The 19,225-nt window shown below is 33.9% G+C and overlaps 1 protein-coding gene and 1 long non-coding RNA gene across 2 annotated transcripts in view; both read right to left on the bottom strand.

The window, feature by feature from the left end:
- Window positions 1-1,493: 1,493 nt before the first annotated feature.
- Window positions 1,494-8,568, bottom strand: LOC112015499 (hexose carrier protein HEX6). The gene is made up of 3 exons (XM_024047902.2): window positions 8,125-8,568; window positions 3,391-3,713; window positions 1,494-2,816 (listed from the first exon to the last, which is right to left on the bottom strand). The coding sequence occupies exons 1-3, from the start codon at window positions 8,252-8,254 to the stop codon at window positions 1,743-1,745; spliced, it is 1,527 nt and encodes a 508-aa protein (XP_023903670.2). The 5' UTR covers window positions 8,255-8,568; the 3' UTR covers window positions 1,494-1,742.
- Window positions 8,569-18,696: 10,128 nt separating this feature from the next.
- LOC136066526 (uncharacterized) overlaps window positions 18,697-19,225 on the bottom strand; it is a 2,677-nt gene continuing 2,148 nt past the window's right edge. Inside the window, exon 2 of the long non-coding RNA XR_010628019.1 lies at window positions 18,697-19,114. This is a non-coding gene — a long non-coding RNA (uncharacterized LOC136066526). The remainder of the gene's footprint in view (window positions 19,115-19,225) is intronic.

Raw genomic sequence — 19,225 nt, 5'->3', positions numbered from 1 at the left:
TTCAAAGCAATATTTGTTTCTTTTGTAAGCACTCACAATTCGAACTCCTCTCCTCTGGTATGCCTTTGCCACACCTCACTACATTGTTGCAAAACATCTGAACTCACTACCAACAAAAGGGGTAGACATTGGGCGGCTCAAAATCTGTTGGATTGGATCATTGGCTTGGTGGGTATACTGTCAATGGGGTGATTTTCTGCGTTTGTAGGTTTTTAGTTTAGATTTTTCATGGATAAAATTTTGTAGACGGGGTTTTCAAAACTTGTGCAAAGGGTTTAGTTAAAAAATTAAAAAATGAGTGGAAAATTGTGAGGTCTCCAAAACTTATGCGTTAAATTTTGGTAAGGTGAAAAAATAGTCAAACATCTTTGGTTTTATAATATATAGAGATATACCGTCAATAAAGAGAATGACACAACAATTAATTATCTCAACTTTACTTAAAAAAAGTCACTAACGAACAACCACAATTATTACACTTATAATACTACTATAGATTCTTGGTGTGATGGTCACTCTACAAGTATAAGTATTTGTGGGGTATGAGAGATAAGGGCCGAAGTTCAAATCTCCAGAAAAAAAACTTTCACACACATATATACTTAGATTAAATTATAGTAGAATTTTTATTTTGTATTCAGGAAAATTATTACTCTTATAATAATTGTTACGATTTTATAAAATAATAATAATAACAACAATTGTTAAATGTTCAATAAAATTATAATAACAAATATAATTTTATTGAACCAAACTTACCAAATTGTTAAATTATATATATACACACACTTCCCTCTTTTTTCTTTTTTTCTTTTTTCTTTTCAAATTTTAAGGGGAGGGGGACATGGCCCTAAGGCCAAAAAATGGTTCTATCCTTGATTCTGAAGAATACTATTTGTAATTGAACAACTATTGTCTATTTTTATGATCTGTTTGATGATAGTACATAAATAAAACTATAAATTTGTAATTCATAGTTTGATATAACATGATTGTGATGTTGCGGAAGTCTGAAAAAATCACACACATTGCTTACATCATATTCCTATCAAGTTTCTAATTTTTTTTAATAATTATATTTACACTCTTCTTAGGTTTCTCATTTATATGTAAATTCAATAATTGTAAAATTAATACCCTTGTAATTTATTCATATCACTCTCTCCACATACACACACATATATATTGACAACATCTTTGATAAATATTAAATTCTAATAGCTAACGTAGTTACTTGCTTGAATGAAATATTGATATATAAAAAAAAACTTTTTATTTTCAAAAAATACATGTTTCATAGCAAAAGTTAATACATATTTGAAATTAAATTAATACATTAGAAAAAAAAGGTTTGTAACTTGTTTGTCTTTTTAATTAAATTTCATATCATGGTATAAATTGATTACACTTATACTATACTTATAATCAACATTTTCTAATGATGGATTTTGGGTTTTTTTTTTTTTTAATAATTTTTTTGGACTGTTACTTGGCTTATATGATAAGAAATAACCACTCCTTAATCCTTAGTTAAAGGACCAGTAACAAAAATACAACTACATAACTGAACTGAATGATAATTTCAAAGGAATAGCAGTTCTATTGATTGTGATTCTATTCCAGCTTACTAAACATGGTCTTAGTGTTGTGTCATACATTTAGAATTGAATCCCACCATCACCCTATTTTGTAGTTTTGGACCATGAAGGAGAAGAAAGAACAGAGGACTTGCAAATCATGCATCATGGTCCTTCTGTCTTACTCTCTCCACTCACTTCCCCCACCATTCTCTTCCAAAACCAGTGCTTCCTCCAAACTTTGTCCATCTGTTCAATTGGCATATTCTTAGTCTCCGGCAAAAACAAGTACACAAACACAGTCATCACCACCACCCATCCCCCAAAAAAGAAGAAAATCCCAGCCTTGAAGTGGCATAGCATAGCAAGAAAAGTTTGAGCAACTATGAAAGTGAAAAGAAAGCTCACTGCCACTGTAATACTTTGCCCAGCTGACCGAATCTCCAAGGGAAATATCTCACTTGGAACCAACCATCCCAATGGACCCCATGACCATCCAAATCCAGCAACATACACACATATCAAAATCAGAACCAAATATGTAGACCTTTTGTCTAGCCCACCATGGTCACCTAGTTGAGCTGCCATTATTGCACCAATAAGAACTTGTGAGATAAACATTTGAATTCCTCCTACTGTAAACAAAGCTCTTCGACCAAATTTATCCACTACAAGCATGGATATGAAGGTTGAGACAGTACCAACAATCCCAGTCATGACTGCAAATAAAAGTGATGCACTTTCACCCAAACCTATTGTCCTAAAGAATATTGGGGCATAGAATGCAATGACATTGATCCCAGTCACTTGTTTGAAGAAGGGTATTGCTATAGCCATTACAAGTTGTGGTCTATATTTTCTTTGTACAATTTTCTTAAATGGGTGTTCAATGGTTTTGGACATGGAACTAGCTCTGATGAGATCATCTAATTCTGCTTGCACATCATTGGTACCTCGGACACGTTGTAGCATTAGTTTGGCCTTTTGGTGGTCATTATTGCGTTGGATTAGGCTATTGGGTGTTTCAGCAAGGAAAATTGCACCTAGAATTAGAATTGAGGCAGGGACAGCGGCCATTCCTAGAGAGATTCGCCAGCCCCATTCACCTCTGATCTTTTGTATACCAAAGTTGATGAGGTTAGCCGATAAAGCACCAATTCCAATGCTGAATTGAAAGCCATTGCTGAATGCTCCTCTATGTTTTGCTGGAGCCATTTCAGAGAGATATAGGGGGACTGCCTGCAAAGACACTACTATTGTTGTAAAAGAGAATATCCAATCCAAAGATTTTCTATCTTTTCTTTTTTTTTTTGCTGAGAAAAGATCTTCTATCCGTAGAAATATGAAATAGACAATGATGTATGGTGGGAGAAGAAATTAATTATAGTGAAACTTTTGGTCATTTGCCTTTATAAAGTATCAAAATAGAATACCTTCTAGTGAGATAGAGTGTTTAAAACAAAAGTTTGGCTAATCACCAAAGTTTCTGTTTTTAATGAAAGTATACATTGTATATGGAATTGAAAGTAATTTATTTGTCTCTCAAAAACATAAAAAAAGAGCAAGTAATTTATTTTGTGTATGAAGGCTGAATAGGAGAGCATGCATTAGAAAATTAGAGGCTTTAGAGCATCTATTTTTTTTTTTTTTTTATACGCATGGAAAAAATATATAAACGACTATATATATATATATAGTCATAAAATTCTACCATCATAAAAGTCAATCCAATCTTAATATGTATACACAAACACTAAATATTCTTAATTGTGAATATTGTATTAATATGAATATAATTTTCTTAATATGCTACCTGGTTTGCAAAGCCAACCCCAACTCCAAGCAAGACACGACCAAGCATAAGCATGGTGACATTGAAAGCTGCACCGCCTAGGGCTGCACCTGCAAGGAATGCAGCTCCTCCTACAAGGATTGATGGCATGCGTCCAAAGGCTCTTGTGACTGAGGAGGCGAAGAAGGACGCCATGAGGCCGGCCACGTAGAGTGAAGACGTGAAGGAAGTTAACAATTGGCTATCAAACATGCAGTAATTGCTAATCTTTTTGTCTTCTTTCATCTTAGTGAACACTTCTGGGAAGAATTTCTTCAGAAATGAATCCATAGAAGTGACTCCACCTTCATAGTTCATTGCATAAGTATAATTGTTCAACATTTTGTACAATGGTTGAACATAATAAATAAGAATGATGATAACCTAATAATTTTTTTTAATATAATCCAGATCAGTGACTGCATGATCAACTCAAGCAAGTAGTTTTTTGCGATATTTTCTGGATCGATTATGAAATTTAGGTTATCAATTGATATAAAGTGTAGGCCTGCCCAATCATTGAAATGTTAATTTATGTGTCTATTTATTTTTCTTCACAATATCGGTGTTGTTGGGTATACACGTGTGAGTGAAGTCCCACATTAAATAATGATGAGAAGAATAAGTATTTAATATAATATAATTGAACACATATCCATTCGGCTTAGGCATTTTGGGTTAAAATGTGTTTCTATATGTTATATTAATTAGTCAAGGAAGTTCCCCAAAGTGTTTTTCCTCCCCAACAAGTGGTATCAGAACTCATGGTAATGTAGAGCAAAGGTGGCAAGGTTATTAAGATTCCTTTTGTAGTTGGAGCAGGAACGAGATATGTGTACTTGAAGCCCTTTTGCAAATTAGCTGGAGGAGCGGGGATGGTATATTGCACCAAGCAGGCCCATAAAGCATACACAAATGATCTTGGAAAAATCCCAACAAAGGAGTATTATTGCCAATGGTGCCAGACAATGGTGAAGTGCGAGATTCCCATAAAGGATAAAAGATGTGCGGGGTTGACATGTGGAGGCCCATGGATGATGCATTAGTAAAGAAAAAGGCCCATTAGGCAAGGGGGAGTAAGTATGACTAGTGAAGAGAGGATAAAAGACATGTGGAGTTGACATGTGAAGGCCCATAAATGCTACACTAGTGAAGAAAAAGGCTCATCAGGCAAGGAGGAGTGAGTAGGATTTGTTCACGGCCCATAGAGAGGTCTTGAAACCCATAGAGAGGCAGAGACTCACATATGAGAGAAAGATTGTTGGGCATACACGTGTGAGTGAAGTCCCACATTAAATAATGATTAGAAGAATGAGTACTTAATATAACATAATTGAGCACATACCTATTGGGATTAGACCTTTTGGGTTAAAGTGTGTCTCTATATGTTATATTAATTACTCAAGGGAGCTCTTCAACGTGTTTATTATTATGTTTTATTTATAAGATTATTAATATGCTTTGAACACAGTATAATAACCTAATTTGTAATAATCTTCACGACTAATTCTATGGTACATCTGTTTCTCTAAAAAAAAAAAAAATCTATGATACATCTTTGATTGTTTAAGATATGATACCCCAATTTTGGAGTATTTTGTTATCAATTCATAGCATATTAAGAAAAAATTCCCTTGTTTTTTAAGTATTTTAATACCTTTTCAAGTTAAACTATAATGGAGATAAAGCTTGTAACTATGTGGCTATCTCAAATTCAATAGCAGACCCTGTCATAAAGCTTACCTAGGTTTTTTTTTTTTTTAATTAATTTTTTTTAATTTGTGGTTACTTTAAGAATGATAATAATAAAGTCACAAATTTTAATAATTTTATTACATATGCTGATAATTCATCGCATTAACAGTAACTATAATATGGATTTTTAGGAAGAAAAAAAAAAAACTGGATTTCATACCCCACAAATATTAAAGATACCAAGGTTAATTCATATTTCTTTAGATTTCATAATTATTTGGCATGTTGAACAATACAATTTTAACACATGGCAATCACATTGGTTTTGAGCCATGTTGACCACCATGCAAGGGAGGGACAAATTGGTTGTCCTTTGTGAGATAGGGAAAACTACATTAGTACTACTACTATTTGAAATTTTTTGAGAAGGTCAGGGGGCAATTACCCCCCTTAGTAGTAATACATTAGTACTACTATATATATATATATATATATATATATATTCACATCTTGTGATTTAATTGATGCATGCAATTACTTCTATTCACTACCTATTAAAAGTAAAGAAAACCTTTTCAAAATATATTCACATCTTGTGATTTAATTGATGCATGCAATTACTTCTATTCACTACCTATTAAAAGTAAAGAAAACCTTTTCAAAAAAAAAAAAAAAAGTAAAGAAAACTAATCACATGAAAATAATTAAATATTATTGGAAATACAATTAAAGGGACATGTAAGGGGATGAAAATGTGGAGTCACACGCATCTAAAATTAAAATCAAATAATGTTTTATTTTCTTAAGTGGATGGATCCAACTATCCAAGCGGCAACTTTTTATTCTCCTTTGGGTTATTTTATTTTATAGGTGAATACAGTTTTGCTAAACTAAAAAGTCAAAAAGTGCAAAACAACAAAAATAGACCCAAGGCAAACAAACGTGTGTAGGTACAAACAAACAGATATTTTAATGTTACTAACATAGGACAGGGACATATTGGTATATGTGTCAAGATACTAAAAGGACACCTGTTTATGACTCATTTAAAAAAAAACTCTATTTAGCTCTTAACGTTTCTCTCTACCTCTTTCTCTATCACATGCACGGGAAAAAAAATAAAACAAATCCTTCTCTCTTCAAAACCCCACCAACTTTCTCTCTCTCTTTCCTCTGTTCTTCTCTCCTCTCAGATACCCAGCCGCATCCTTTGTGCCCAGCACAGCCCCACCACATCCAAATCACCCTCTCCACCGGTCTCACTCCGCCGCCAAAAACCGCCGCTCCACCATGGCTGAAGCTCGCAGTTGTGGGTTGGTTTCTGGGCTTTTTCATTGAATGGGGATTTTATGGGTTTTTGGGGTTTGATTTTGGTTTATGGGTTTCTCATTGAATGGGTTTAATGGGTTTTTGAGATTTGATTTTGATGAGTGTTTGGGGTTTGATTTTGGTTTTGGGTTTCTCATTGAATGGGTTTAATGGGTTTTTGAGATTTAATTTTGATGAGTGTTTGGGGTTTGATTTTGGTTTATGGGTTTCTCATTGAATGGGGCTTTCTGGGTTTTTGAGATTTGATTTTGATGAGGGTTTGATCACTCTGATGGATTTTGGGGTTTGATTCTGGTTTATGGGTTCCTCATTTTTTTTTTTGGTAATGAATTTATGGGTTTCTCATTGAATGGGGTTTAATGGGTTATTGGAATTTGATTTTGATGAGGTTTGAATTCGTGTGAAGAATTTGAGTGGGTTGGAGAAATTGATGGTTATGGGTTTGAACAATTTGTGCAATCTGTGGAGTTTGGCGGAAGTTTTGGTGGTGGTTTGGCAGAGATTTTGTGGCAGTGGCGGTGGTTTTTGTGGTGTCTCAATGTCTTGGCAAAAATGGATTTAAGATGCGGTGGTTTGGGATTTTGAGTTGCAGTGAGAAGTGAGAAGAACAGCCATCTTTCTAGGTTGACATATCTCAACCTCTCTAACTAATTTTTTTTGGGCCAGATTTCGCCAAAATTTTCAGAGCTTTCCAAGTTGACATCCCTTGATCTGTCATATGATTCTATGCTACATGTCACAAGTCTAAATGGTTTAGTTCAAAACTTAACCAGCCTGAGAGATTTACGTCTTAGTTACGTTCAAATATCATCTCCAATGCCAGAAATCACTAACTTTAATACTTTACAGGTAAAATAAAATCACTAACTTTACAGGTACAGGTTAATTTCACCCTATAAATCATTGCATCTTCTCTGTAACAAAATAAGATGATTCCATTTTGATTCAACCTCACAAACATTAAAATTTGTCATGGGTCCAGAGACCTAACTGTTTCACGGCTCATGCAGGATCACATTTATTTTGGACCAGAATGTGATTTCCACATGTTATTAAAAGCTTTTAAAGGAAATCATTAAAAGGGGTATATACTGATGTTATCAAATACTACCAGAAAATTGGAACTGATGAAGAGCTATGGGTAAGAAGGAAAAAATATTATCGTAGGAAGGAAGAGAGAGCGTTGGTGGGGTTTTGAAAAAAGAGAAGGATTTGCATTTTTATTTTGTCCGTGCGCGTGAGAGAGAAACGTCCAGAAGTTAACGGAAGTTTTCTTTAAATTGATCATGGGTCCTTCTAATATTTTGACATGTATATCAATATGCAGGAAGTGCTGCAATCTTGTTTGCAGCAAATTCTTGTCCTTATAATAATGGCCTCCCAGACACGCAAAAAAAAAAAAAAATTATAATAAGGGTTATAGTAGTATAAATGTATAATATTGTTCATATAGACCAATATGTGATAACAGAAAACGGAAAACAAACAATCATCCAAGCTGATCCAAATATAACACCTTCAATTTCATAGCTAGTATAGCAAAGATGTGACAATAACTTTGCTGAAAAGAAAACTATACTGGCCTAAAGCTAGCATAGCATGAACTGGTTGAGCATGTCAATGGATTAATGGCTAACTATGCTAAGAAGAAAGCTGACATGATAAACTAAACTATATTATTGTAAGACGTACCTGAAATTCCAATATCATAGCCAAAGATAACACCTCCCATGGCAGCCATCATACAAGATAGGATCACAAAAAGGGTCATTCTTCCATTGTAGCTCCCTCCTTCGCTTGTTATTACTAGGCGTGTCGCCATGGCCTCTTTTTTTCCAAGCTCACTCGCTGTTATCACTCACGTCGACAAAGATTGAGAGACACTACAAAACACGCGAGCTTTAACTGTTATCACTCAATGTTGTGGATATGTAGAAAATAAAAGCAGCAAGCAGTCTTCCTTGACCGGTAGAGATCAACATTAGACCTGACTCATTTATAGAACACGCAGAGGCAGAAAGGAAAATCCAGAAAACTGTTCGAAACGTTTCTATGTATAGAAGGAAGCCAAGCACTGAGTCGCAGGGGCAGAAAGGAAAATCCAGAAAAATGTTCGAAACGTTTCTATGTATAGGCTTGGGGAGTAAGGAAGCCAAGCACTGAGTCGCAGGGGCAGAAAGGAAAATACAGAAGCATGTTCGGAACGTTTCTATGTATAGGCTTGGGGAGTAAGGAAGCCAAGCACTGAGTCGCAGGGGCAGAAAGGAAAATACAGAAAAATGTTCGAAACGTTTCTATGTATAGGCTTGGGGAGTAAGGAAGCCAAGCACTGTGTCCCCACAAAAATTCACCATAATGACACTTTTTCTCGGATTTCGAAGTTCCAAGCTTCCCGACATCCTTCGAGCTTCGTGTCCGAACCAACTGCCTTGGACCCAGGTTTGGTCAATGGTGGGCCACACTCAAACCAAACTCCTAAACCCCTCAACCGACGAGAAATTATTTGCTCCTCCGGTGGAGGAGTGACGTGGTCCTTCTATTGATATGGACCAATAAAAAACAGTCATGTATTAAAACGAAAGTTGAGTCAGCAAACGCACTTGCTGCAACATTACTTCAACATTTTAAAATAACAAAAATATACTTTCCTTCCTCCAGACCTGCTTTAGCCGTTTCACCAAAAGAGGAAAAATCCAAAAATTTCCAAACCGCCCAGCTCTCTTCTCTCTCCCTCCTTGCATCATTGAAGAAATTTTTCTTTGCATGAACAAGCTCTATGAGATTTTGAACTAACTTTGTTCTTGGGTCTAACTTTTTCTAACTTGTTTCTTTCTTTTCTCTTATGACTGAAGTTGTTGCTAGAATCCAATGCTCACCATCACAACTAACCATGGCTGGTCAAGGTATGTTACAAAGTCTCATTTCACTCTTGAAAGTCTTATTTTCTTACTTTGTTCTGTCTCTATGTAGGTTATAATACAGTGCCTTCTACATGTTTGATAAAAAGCTCAAGATAAAAACTTTGCTTGGAATGGAACGTTGCTGACTATGGGCCCTTGTTTTTAACTCTAGATTGCAAGTCTTTTTTTTTAGAATGAGTCTTTAATTGAGACTTTACGTTCAGTATTATAACGTTGCTGGGAAGGAGAAAATAAATAAAATAATAATAATAATAATAATAATAATATATTATTATTATTATTTTTGCATTTGATTGTTGCTGTTGTTGGCGCATTTGAATGTTGTGGTGTTTTTAACCATAGATATTAGAGTCAATAAGGAAGGTGTTGAAGATATTGAAACTTTGCTTGGAATGGTGGTGCATAGTGAGGATGAAGCATATAAATTGTACAATGACTATGCCATTCGAATTGGGTTTAGTGTTCGGAAAGGAAAAAATCAGATATGCAAAAAATGTTGTAAGACAACGAGATTATGTGTGTTCAAAAGAAGGATTCCCACGAGATAGTGACAATTTGGATGACAAGAAGTTCAAAAAATTACAAACTAGGACCAGTTGTGAAGTTAGTATCTGGTTTACAGTGATAAATGGTGAGTGGAAGGTTACTCACTTCAATCCTACTCATAATTATGAGCTTGCAAAGCCAGAAGAAAGGCCATTTCTAAGGTCGAATCGAAAAATAATTGATGCTTAGTTAGGTGTTATAAAAACTTTCAAGGAAGCATGTAAAAGATCAATAAGCGCATATTCCTATTTAGTTGAGGGAGCTGGAGGGTTTGAACATGTTGGATTTATAAAATGAGATTGCTATAATGTGGTGAACAAGCAGAAGTTAATCAATGTTGAGGTTGGAGATGCTCAAAGTTTAGTAAACCACTTTAAATAGAAGCAAGTAGAAGATCCTATGTTTTTTTTTTATGCAATTCAAGTTGATCAAGAAAATTGAATGACAAATTTTTTTTGGAGAGATGGTAGATCAAGGATTGATTATAACTCTTTTGGGGATGTTATATGTTTTGACACTACATATCGAGCTCACAAGTATAATATGATATGTGCCCCATTTGTAAGTGTCAACCATCATTGGAAGAATGTACTTTTTGGCTGTGCATTTTTATTGGATGAAACAACTGTGTCTTTTACTTGGTTGTTTAAAACATTCTAAGAATCAATGGAAAATAAAAAAATAAAATAAAAAAAAAAGACAATTTTTACTAACTAATGTCAAGCAGTGAAAAATGCTATAAGAGTTGTGTTTCCTGATACATGTCATCGCTTGTGCTTATGACATATCTCAAAAAATGTTGCAGAAAATTTACTAAGGCATTGTGGAATTCCTGAATTCAAGAGTAGATTCAATAAGAATCTTTATAATTGTGAGACTAAATCAGAGTTTGAGTCTTCTTGGGATGCCTTACTTAGAGATTACAATTTGGTGGGCAATAAGTGGCTTAACACTTTATATGAAAATCGGGAAAGGTGGTGTTCAGTTTTTACTCATAACATTTTCTTTGCAAGAATGAAAGCTTCATCAAGGAGTGAGAATGTAAATAATTTTTTTCAACATATGGCATGCAAAACAATGAGGCTAACATAATTTGTACACGAGTATGAGAAATCTTCAAAAAATATGTAGGTGGAAGAGTTAGAAGAAGATTTTCGTTGCAAACAAGGTACATCTTCTCAAATAGTCAAGAATTGTGGACTTTTGAAACATGCATTATCTGTTTATACTCTTACATTTTTCAAAAGATTTGAGTTAGAAATTGCTTCTACCTTAGGGGTCACACACCAAGATGTGTATTCTGATGGAGTGTCTTTTACCTATGAAGTTATCGAAGGAGGTGGTCATAGGGTTCGTGTTGTCCAATTTAACTCCTCGAATAATGTTGTGACATGTAGTTGTAAAATGTTTGAAAAATTGGGGTTACTTTGTTGATATGCTTTACGAATACTTATTGTGAAAAATGTCACATAGTTGCCTATTTAGTATATTTTGAAAAGATTGACAAAAGATGCAAAGAAAGATAGTGTTTTATGTGATCATGTAAAACCAGCAAGTGCAAATGATGAGTTATCAGTGATTTCACGCTGTAACGAATTAATGCGCTCAGTTTATGAAATTTTCACAAAAAGTGTGTTGAGGACTGTTTTTTCGGTCCACGTGGCATTACTTCATTGGCAACCCATGCCACATCAACATATTATTAATTTTTTGGATAAATCTATTTAAAGCCTAAAGTAAGCTCATATCTCATTCAATTACATGGATTAGACTCGCATGGCCCGCGAGATCTTTACTTCAAGAGGCAGATTCATGGCCCATATTACCTCTCTTACACTCATGACAAGCAGCTTCTTCAATAAAAGCCCATATTTTCACAAAATGACAACAAAACCCAAGGTATGTCATCTCATCTTTGGCTTATGATCTAAGTTCATAAGTCTCTTTGGGGAAACTTTGGGAATCGTGGTTTGGAGGGTCAAGAGATATGTTCAGTAAAGCTCTAGGGGTTTAAAGTTGATAAAAGAGACATGTTGTTTGGCGTGTCTTCTTCAACTCCCTGAACTCTAACGAGTCCGTGTGTAACGGGTAACATATGGTAAGCACCTCTTATCATGTAGCACTTTAGATGATAAAATTCCTTATTGCTCTTTTCCTAAAACTTAACTTTCATCATGTGACAAATACTCAATATCCCCAGTCATCTAACTGCTGGGAAGATAACTGTTCATTCAATCCCTAGCTATTGCTATACATATTTAGAAACTTCATTATATTATTCGACATAAATCTTATTACTTCTTTAAGCTAAAATCCAGCTCAAACACATGACCTAATCTGATTGGCTATCTTTATCTCTCTCTATATACAAAATATTCATGATATCTCTAATACCTAGCTGCTGTTTGCCACAATCTGACCATATATTTCTTTGCCAGCTGCCAGAGTAGAGCGTTAAATACTTTTCTTACTCACCAAGATTATGTTACAACACAATGAGACATTTGACTATCAACCAATCCTTCTATTATTTACTAGAAATGTGTTGTAATAGAACCTTGTACCAAAAACACAAACACCCGAAAAGGAAAACATTTCCAGTTGAACCCTAGCAATGTATTCAGCACTTGACACCTGGCTGAGAGTGACATCATCAGCCATTTAATGTTGAAATCCCAGCAGCCAGCTGTTATACCCAAAATAGCAAGATACCCTCCAAAGAGATCTTATTATTTTTTAGCCAAATCCTTGAAATGACCTCTCTAGCAGTCTGAAATGACCCATCTAGCCTAATTGGTTCTGCTTAAAGCAAACAACATTTTCATGATAGCTGTCACAGCTTTTCCTGACAATTGGGACAGCCTTTTTAGAACAGCTATAACAGCTGATCTAGCAGTTTAAGCATTATTGATTTTTTCACTTTGACTAAAATCAAAACCAACTAAAGAAACTACATTTTTCTTGCTAAAATACTTTCCTTTTCTGTCACTTTTTCCCCAGCAGCTCTTACCCGAAATAGTAAGAATACCTTAAAGCTAAACATACCATTTTTGGCCAAATTTTAAGATGAATTCTCTGAAGATTCATTACTGTTTGGGACAGATTTTGGCTGAAATTCTTTGCTAAAATACCCCCTTAAACTCAGCTAAAAGGGACCCTTCCTCAACACCTCAAAGAGGACACCAATGGAGAACTCTCTCATAAACTTCTTTCTCCCTTGAATGATCTTCTGAAGCTCTTAATGAAGTATTGAGCTTTTGGGTTTTTAGTTTCTAAATCAGGAACCAAACTCTTTAGCCCTTAACTCATAAATGCCATTCATAAGCCTTCATACAATCCTAGCAGAAAATCCCAGCAGCTTTGCTAAACATACTACAATGTTATTACTCTCATATACTCATTATCTCACTCTCCATATTCTGAAAATACATATATCTTACTGCCCATCTCTCTAAACATCTCTTTTTTCACTTCTCCTACACAATCTCATACACACTTACTATATCATTATATATAACACACCACAACTCTTCTAAACTTTGCTCTCATACTCTCTCACTCTGAAATTCTACTGTTTTGCTGCCTATAAACATATCTCAATACTCTTTTACAGCTATCTTATTGCTCCTATCTCCAAATATCTAAGCACATCTCCATGCTCTTCTCTTACAAAATCTTTCTTCTTGAAAAGTAGTCTCTACAACTTCTCCAGTAATTATAATCTCATATTTCTACTATCTTTAACCTCCATGTCTCTTATACTTCCATATATCATATATATTACAAATACTACATCTCACAAAATATCTATATCTTTACCATATCTACACTTCTCAAGAGATGCCTAACACTCATACTAAAAGCTATTCTCATGAAAGACATGAACTTCTATTACTAAAGCCCTTCTCCTAGAAGGCACCAAGATCTTATGTCAAAGCCCTTCTCTTAGAAGGCACCACTACTTCCTACATAAAGCCCTTCTCTTAGAAGACACATATACTCCATACAAAAGTCCTTCTCATGGAAGGCAACGCTACTCATAATTTCACAATAAATAAAAGAGTATTGTCAAGAGGAAAACTCATTTAAGTGCATGATAAGAGGGTCAAACTTAACCAGCTCCTACACACAGCTGGGCATACTCTTTCTCCTTCCAGTTGCACCCATTTTTCCCCTTCAATCTTGAAGTTATTATGGCAAATTGCCTATCTACCGTCAAAGTCTCTGCTGGGATGCTGTCTACTCACTGATGCTACACCACTGGGGCTGCAAACCATTAGAGATAAGTGACTCTATTTCCTTACTTTTAAATTTATATCATTACATGATTACTTCACATTTAAAAACATATTACTTTATTCCAACTACTATTACAACTGTTAACCAAGACTTAATTCATTTAAATGCATGATAAGAGTGGCAAGCTTAACTAGCCTCTACCGCTGGCATTCTACTGGAATCCTGTCAGCTCACTGATGCTACACAGCTAGACTACAAACCATACAAAAATAAGTGACTCTACTTTCATATCTTTAAATTTACATCATTGACTCCATGGTTACTTCACCTTTAAATACAAATTACTTTATCTCAACTACTATTACAATTACTAATCAAACCTATCATATCAAACACAAATTACATATTTATTTAACCATTATCGTGATTCTTAGACTTTGGCTTTAATGGTTTTGTAGGCTTAAAAGTATGCTGGTAGCTGTTCAACCACGTGGCCTAATGTTGAGTTCTGGACGCAACTCTCCAAAAAGAACCTGGGCCTAATAAGGTCATCCTTCCAATGGACCACATGTGGCTGGGCAACCGAAAATGGCCCCCGAACAAAGTGTAGCAACAACTCGACATACTGAAATGTGCCAAAGAAAAGTAAGAGAGATGATAGAATTCATTGAAAACGATATGGAGCAGTTAAATGGGCTAGAGATGGTGATGAAAAAGAAAACAGTATTGTTGCTAATAATGTCTTTGATGATGTTGAGAAGACAGATATCTCTCTCAATAGTTTGCCAATATTAGATCCCCCTTGTGTACGACCAAAAGGAGTCACAAATGCAAGACTCAAAAGCAACTTGGAGAAGCGTAAAAAGAAGCCATTAAAAGATGTTACAAGATCAAGTAAGTCTTTGTTCTTTTATTTAAATTTTATATTGATAAAATATATATATATATATATATATGTTAGTAGTGTGGTTCAAATATTGGTTTGTTGTGAATAATACCCATGATTTCCTTTCCCTTTTTTAGAGCAATTGTCAAGAAGAGAACTTCCAACAAGCTCTAGCTATGCCCTTAAACGTATTGATTCTTTTCTAAACAATTTTATATGGAGGACTTTCAAGTATTTTGATTTAAAAATGTGCTTACTCTTTATAAATGATGCATTATGTGATACACATTATCATGTAAATCTTTACTGTGCAAGCTACAAGAATATATATATATATATATATATATTTTTTTTTTGGTTAGTCTAGGAGATTTATGTATTTCTGTGTTTGTTACTGGTCGGCTTGAATAAAATCAGTTTGAAGGTCAATAAATGGCATTCCATCTTTTCTATAACTCATCATTTGATAAATTATTTTTACACTTTTACTTGAAGACAATAACTTGTGGGACACTTGCCATTTCAACTCATTAGTACTTTCAACACAGATACCATTTCATTTGGAAAAATGGTAGGAAGATGATAACTTATAGGAAACTTGGCAATTCATCACATTTTGGTGAAATTGGAGAAGTTATGGAAAGGGCTGTGAAATTATTGACTAGTTACTATTTATGATACACATTATCATGTAAATCTTTACTGTGCAAGCTACAAGAATATATATATATATATATATATATTTTTTTTTTGGTTAGTCTAGGAGATTTATGTATTTCTGTGTTTGTTACTGGTCGGCTTGAATAAAATCAGTTTGAAGGTCAATAAATGGCATTCCATCTTTTCTATAACTCATCATTTGATAAATTATTTTTACACTTTTACTTGAAGACAATAACTTGTGGGACACTTGCCATTTCAACTCATTAGTACTTTCAACACAGATACCATTTCATTTGGAAAAATGGTAGGAAGATGATAACTTATAGGAAACTTGGCAATTCATCACATTTTGGTGAAATTGGAGAAGTTATGGAAAGGGCTGTGAAATTATTGACTAGTTACTATTTCATTTTTATTAGGGTAATTGTTTGCCAAAAACTAGTTTGTTTGGTTAGTTGAGTAAATTTATTAGAAACTTAAAATTTTTTTAAAGCTACTTGCTTGGAAGGTTATCCATGGTTAATGTGTCTATGCGTGAGAAAATTAGAGTTGGACTGTTTATAGAGAATAATTCATCTCTAAAACTTACCCAAACAGAACAAGTTATAAGGGGATAGTTTGGTGAAATATATGTCGGTTACTTAGGCTTGTTATCACTGGTTTCTAGGGAGAGTTATCTTGTAGTTAGTCTATTCAAGATGAGTTCTTGTAGTAGTGACATCAAAGTTCTCACTATAACTTGGACCAGAAAGATTCAAAACAATGCTATGTTTGTAGGAACATGAATCAAGGTGGGCTGCTGATGAGAATAATGAATTGAAGATAGATAGTTACTTTACAAATATCTCTTTCCAATGTTCTGATGAATAGCTGAAGCAGGGATGTGCTTTGGAGGTTTCTTTGACTTTCAAATTTTAATGAGATGGAGGAAAATAGATTTATTTTTAGCAACTTCTGGATGTTTTGAGAGTATATTGTATGCATTTATCAAGTTTTCTTATAATGTTATCTTGTCTATATTGCCTTTGGAATATTTGTTATTCATGTACCACATGCATCACACAAGTCCTATGAAAATAACAATATTGCTAGCTTTACCAATAATAATTGTTCTATGAAACTATATGCCTTTAGAACAGTTGTTATTAATTCACAAAACTCAACCTATGCTCCATAATGTACAGGTCTTTGCCAGCCAAAGCACCCATCTAGTGTACCCTTGGATGAAAGTTATAATAATCAAGTATGATCTAAGCCCCTTGCATCATCTTCTTTATTTATTTATTTTTTTTAATGATACCATATTAATCTCTTATAATATTTGATAGGTATTCCTTCCTCTTGCCATGCCAACAACCATTAGTCTAAGTCATTTTCAACATCCAAATCAGGTAAAAGTAAATAAAAATAAATAAATAATTGATTTGTGTAATAGAATATTCATTTAAAAAAATATCTAACATTTAAGCTTGAGTTAATTTGAATGTAGAACCCCTTTTCCTATTGGAGCAGTGCTTCTCCAAATTTCAGCTTCATGAATATGCTTCAAAGTAATGATTTCTTGAATCATCTAAGTCAGGTAAAATACTTGCTATTTCTATTTTTTATTCTTCATTAGTTATGTTTATTTATTTGTATCAATAGTTATCACCTTGTTACTAATAATTGAAAAATGTCCATCTCTATTTGTGTAAAATTCTTTCTCAAATGGTTTTACACAACTAAATCCTAGACAAAAATGATTTGACTCAGAAGTTATCATATGAGTATTCAACTTGGAAGATTTTTGACTAGTTCTCAAGTTGGAAGATTAATCAAGTAACTAATAATTAGAGGAGTGAAAGCTACAATAGTTATTTTTTGTTCAAATTAGAAACTAACACTAAGATTGCTTTTTTGCTCCAATAATAATAACCAGTAACAACCTGCCACTTAGAATTTGTTGTAAAAATGTTGTAAAAATATTGTAGACATATCATTTCTCTTATTTTTGTATTTTGAAGGCAATGAAAATAGGCATATTTATAGGAAATGTTAGATTACATTCCTTTTTGTATATTTTCTTTTGTTATGCCTTCTCATCCTCTAGTAAAAAATTGTATAGCTCAACTTGTTATTTATCCAATTGAATATAACCAATAACAATGAAAAGTATTTTCAATTCAAATGCTAATTATAAGCAATTTTTGTGAACTTGTGGTGTGGACAATTAGAATATAACCATTGTAAAACAAAAGACTTGATTTATTAAGAAATATCTTTCAGTACAATGGCTAACAAAAAGAAAGAACATTCCTGTAATTCCCACCAAAGGCTCTTCCTTTTCTTGAGAAAATTTTACAACTCACTAGCTGCTTAGTTACAAGTTTTTTTACACTACATGAAAGGAAATTGATTCAAAGTTTAACATGAGTCGCCTAATATCAACCAAAATTAATCCTGTCTCAGCAAAGTAGCTTTTTCCATTTGTCAATGCATTCATTGATTCAACATTTTGACAGTTCACACATCTGATACAAACATCTCTACTTCATCACATAGTAAACAGTAGCCCAAAAATGTGCAAGCTTGAACCCGAATAACATACTCTCTCAAACAAAACAACAAACCAAGACACTCTGCAAGATTGTCATTTAGTGTATCCTCATTGGTCCAATTTGTATGCTCCTAAATAATATTTCAAATGTTAGCAATCAAAAACAATGAAGCCTCTTTTAGAAACACATTAAAGTTTCAAGCAAAAAACAAAAATGAAACACTAGAGAACAAAATGTAGAAGCACAATAATACTCCAACATTAAGACTCATTTTTCATCCCTTTGACACAAGTTGGGAGTGATACCCTCCTCCCTTTGTCAATTTAAGGGAGGAGTTATAGCGTAAAGCAATTAATGCACCAGTCATGTATTGATAAGAATCACCTTATCCCTATCCAAATAAGAAGAAACAGGGATTGAAGAAAGAATGGAACAGTGAGAGATTAGAGAGAAAAGAATAGAGATTAAGAAGAAGAAGAAAAGACACAGGAATTACATTAGATTTCTCATTGATACCCTCATCTAAAACCTACATTCCATTTATACTCGACCCTAATAGAATTGTATTGATACATTGGCATTTCCTATAATTGCTACTAACTAACTAACCACCCATTCCTTAATAGCTAATACCAATTACAACTATTCCTTAACTAACAACACAATGACTTAGACCCATATACATGGTAGCAGCACCCTCTGATCCAAATGCAATAGCCCTTGGCCCATCAGCACGCGACGCTCCAGTCATCAGCACGCCACACACCAGCCTTTAGCACCCCACACACCAATAGCACCCAATCCACCAGAGCACTCCTATCATGTATCCAACAACACCATTCAAAGCAAAGTTTCAATATCTTCAACACCTTCCTCATTGACTCTAATATCTATGATTAAAAACACCACAACATTCAAATGCGTTAGCAACTTCAACAATCAAATGCAAAAAAAAAAAAAAAAAAAAAAAAAAAAAAAAAAAAAAAAAAAAAAAAAAAAGA

Source organism: Quercus suber, unplaced genomic scaffold, assembly GCF_002906115.3.
Source record: "Quercus suber isolate HL8 unplaced genomic scaffold, Cork oak 2.0 scaffold_38, whole genome shotgun sequence".
Taxonomy (NCBI): Eukaryota; Viridiplantae; Streptophyta; class Magnoliopsida; order Fagales; family Fagaceae; genus Quercus; species Quercus suber.
The sequence above is the reverse complement of the archived record's forward strand: the minus strand, read 5'-3'. Positions and strand labels throughout refer to the sequence as shown.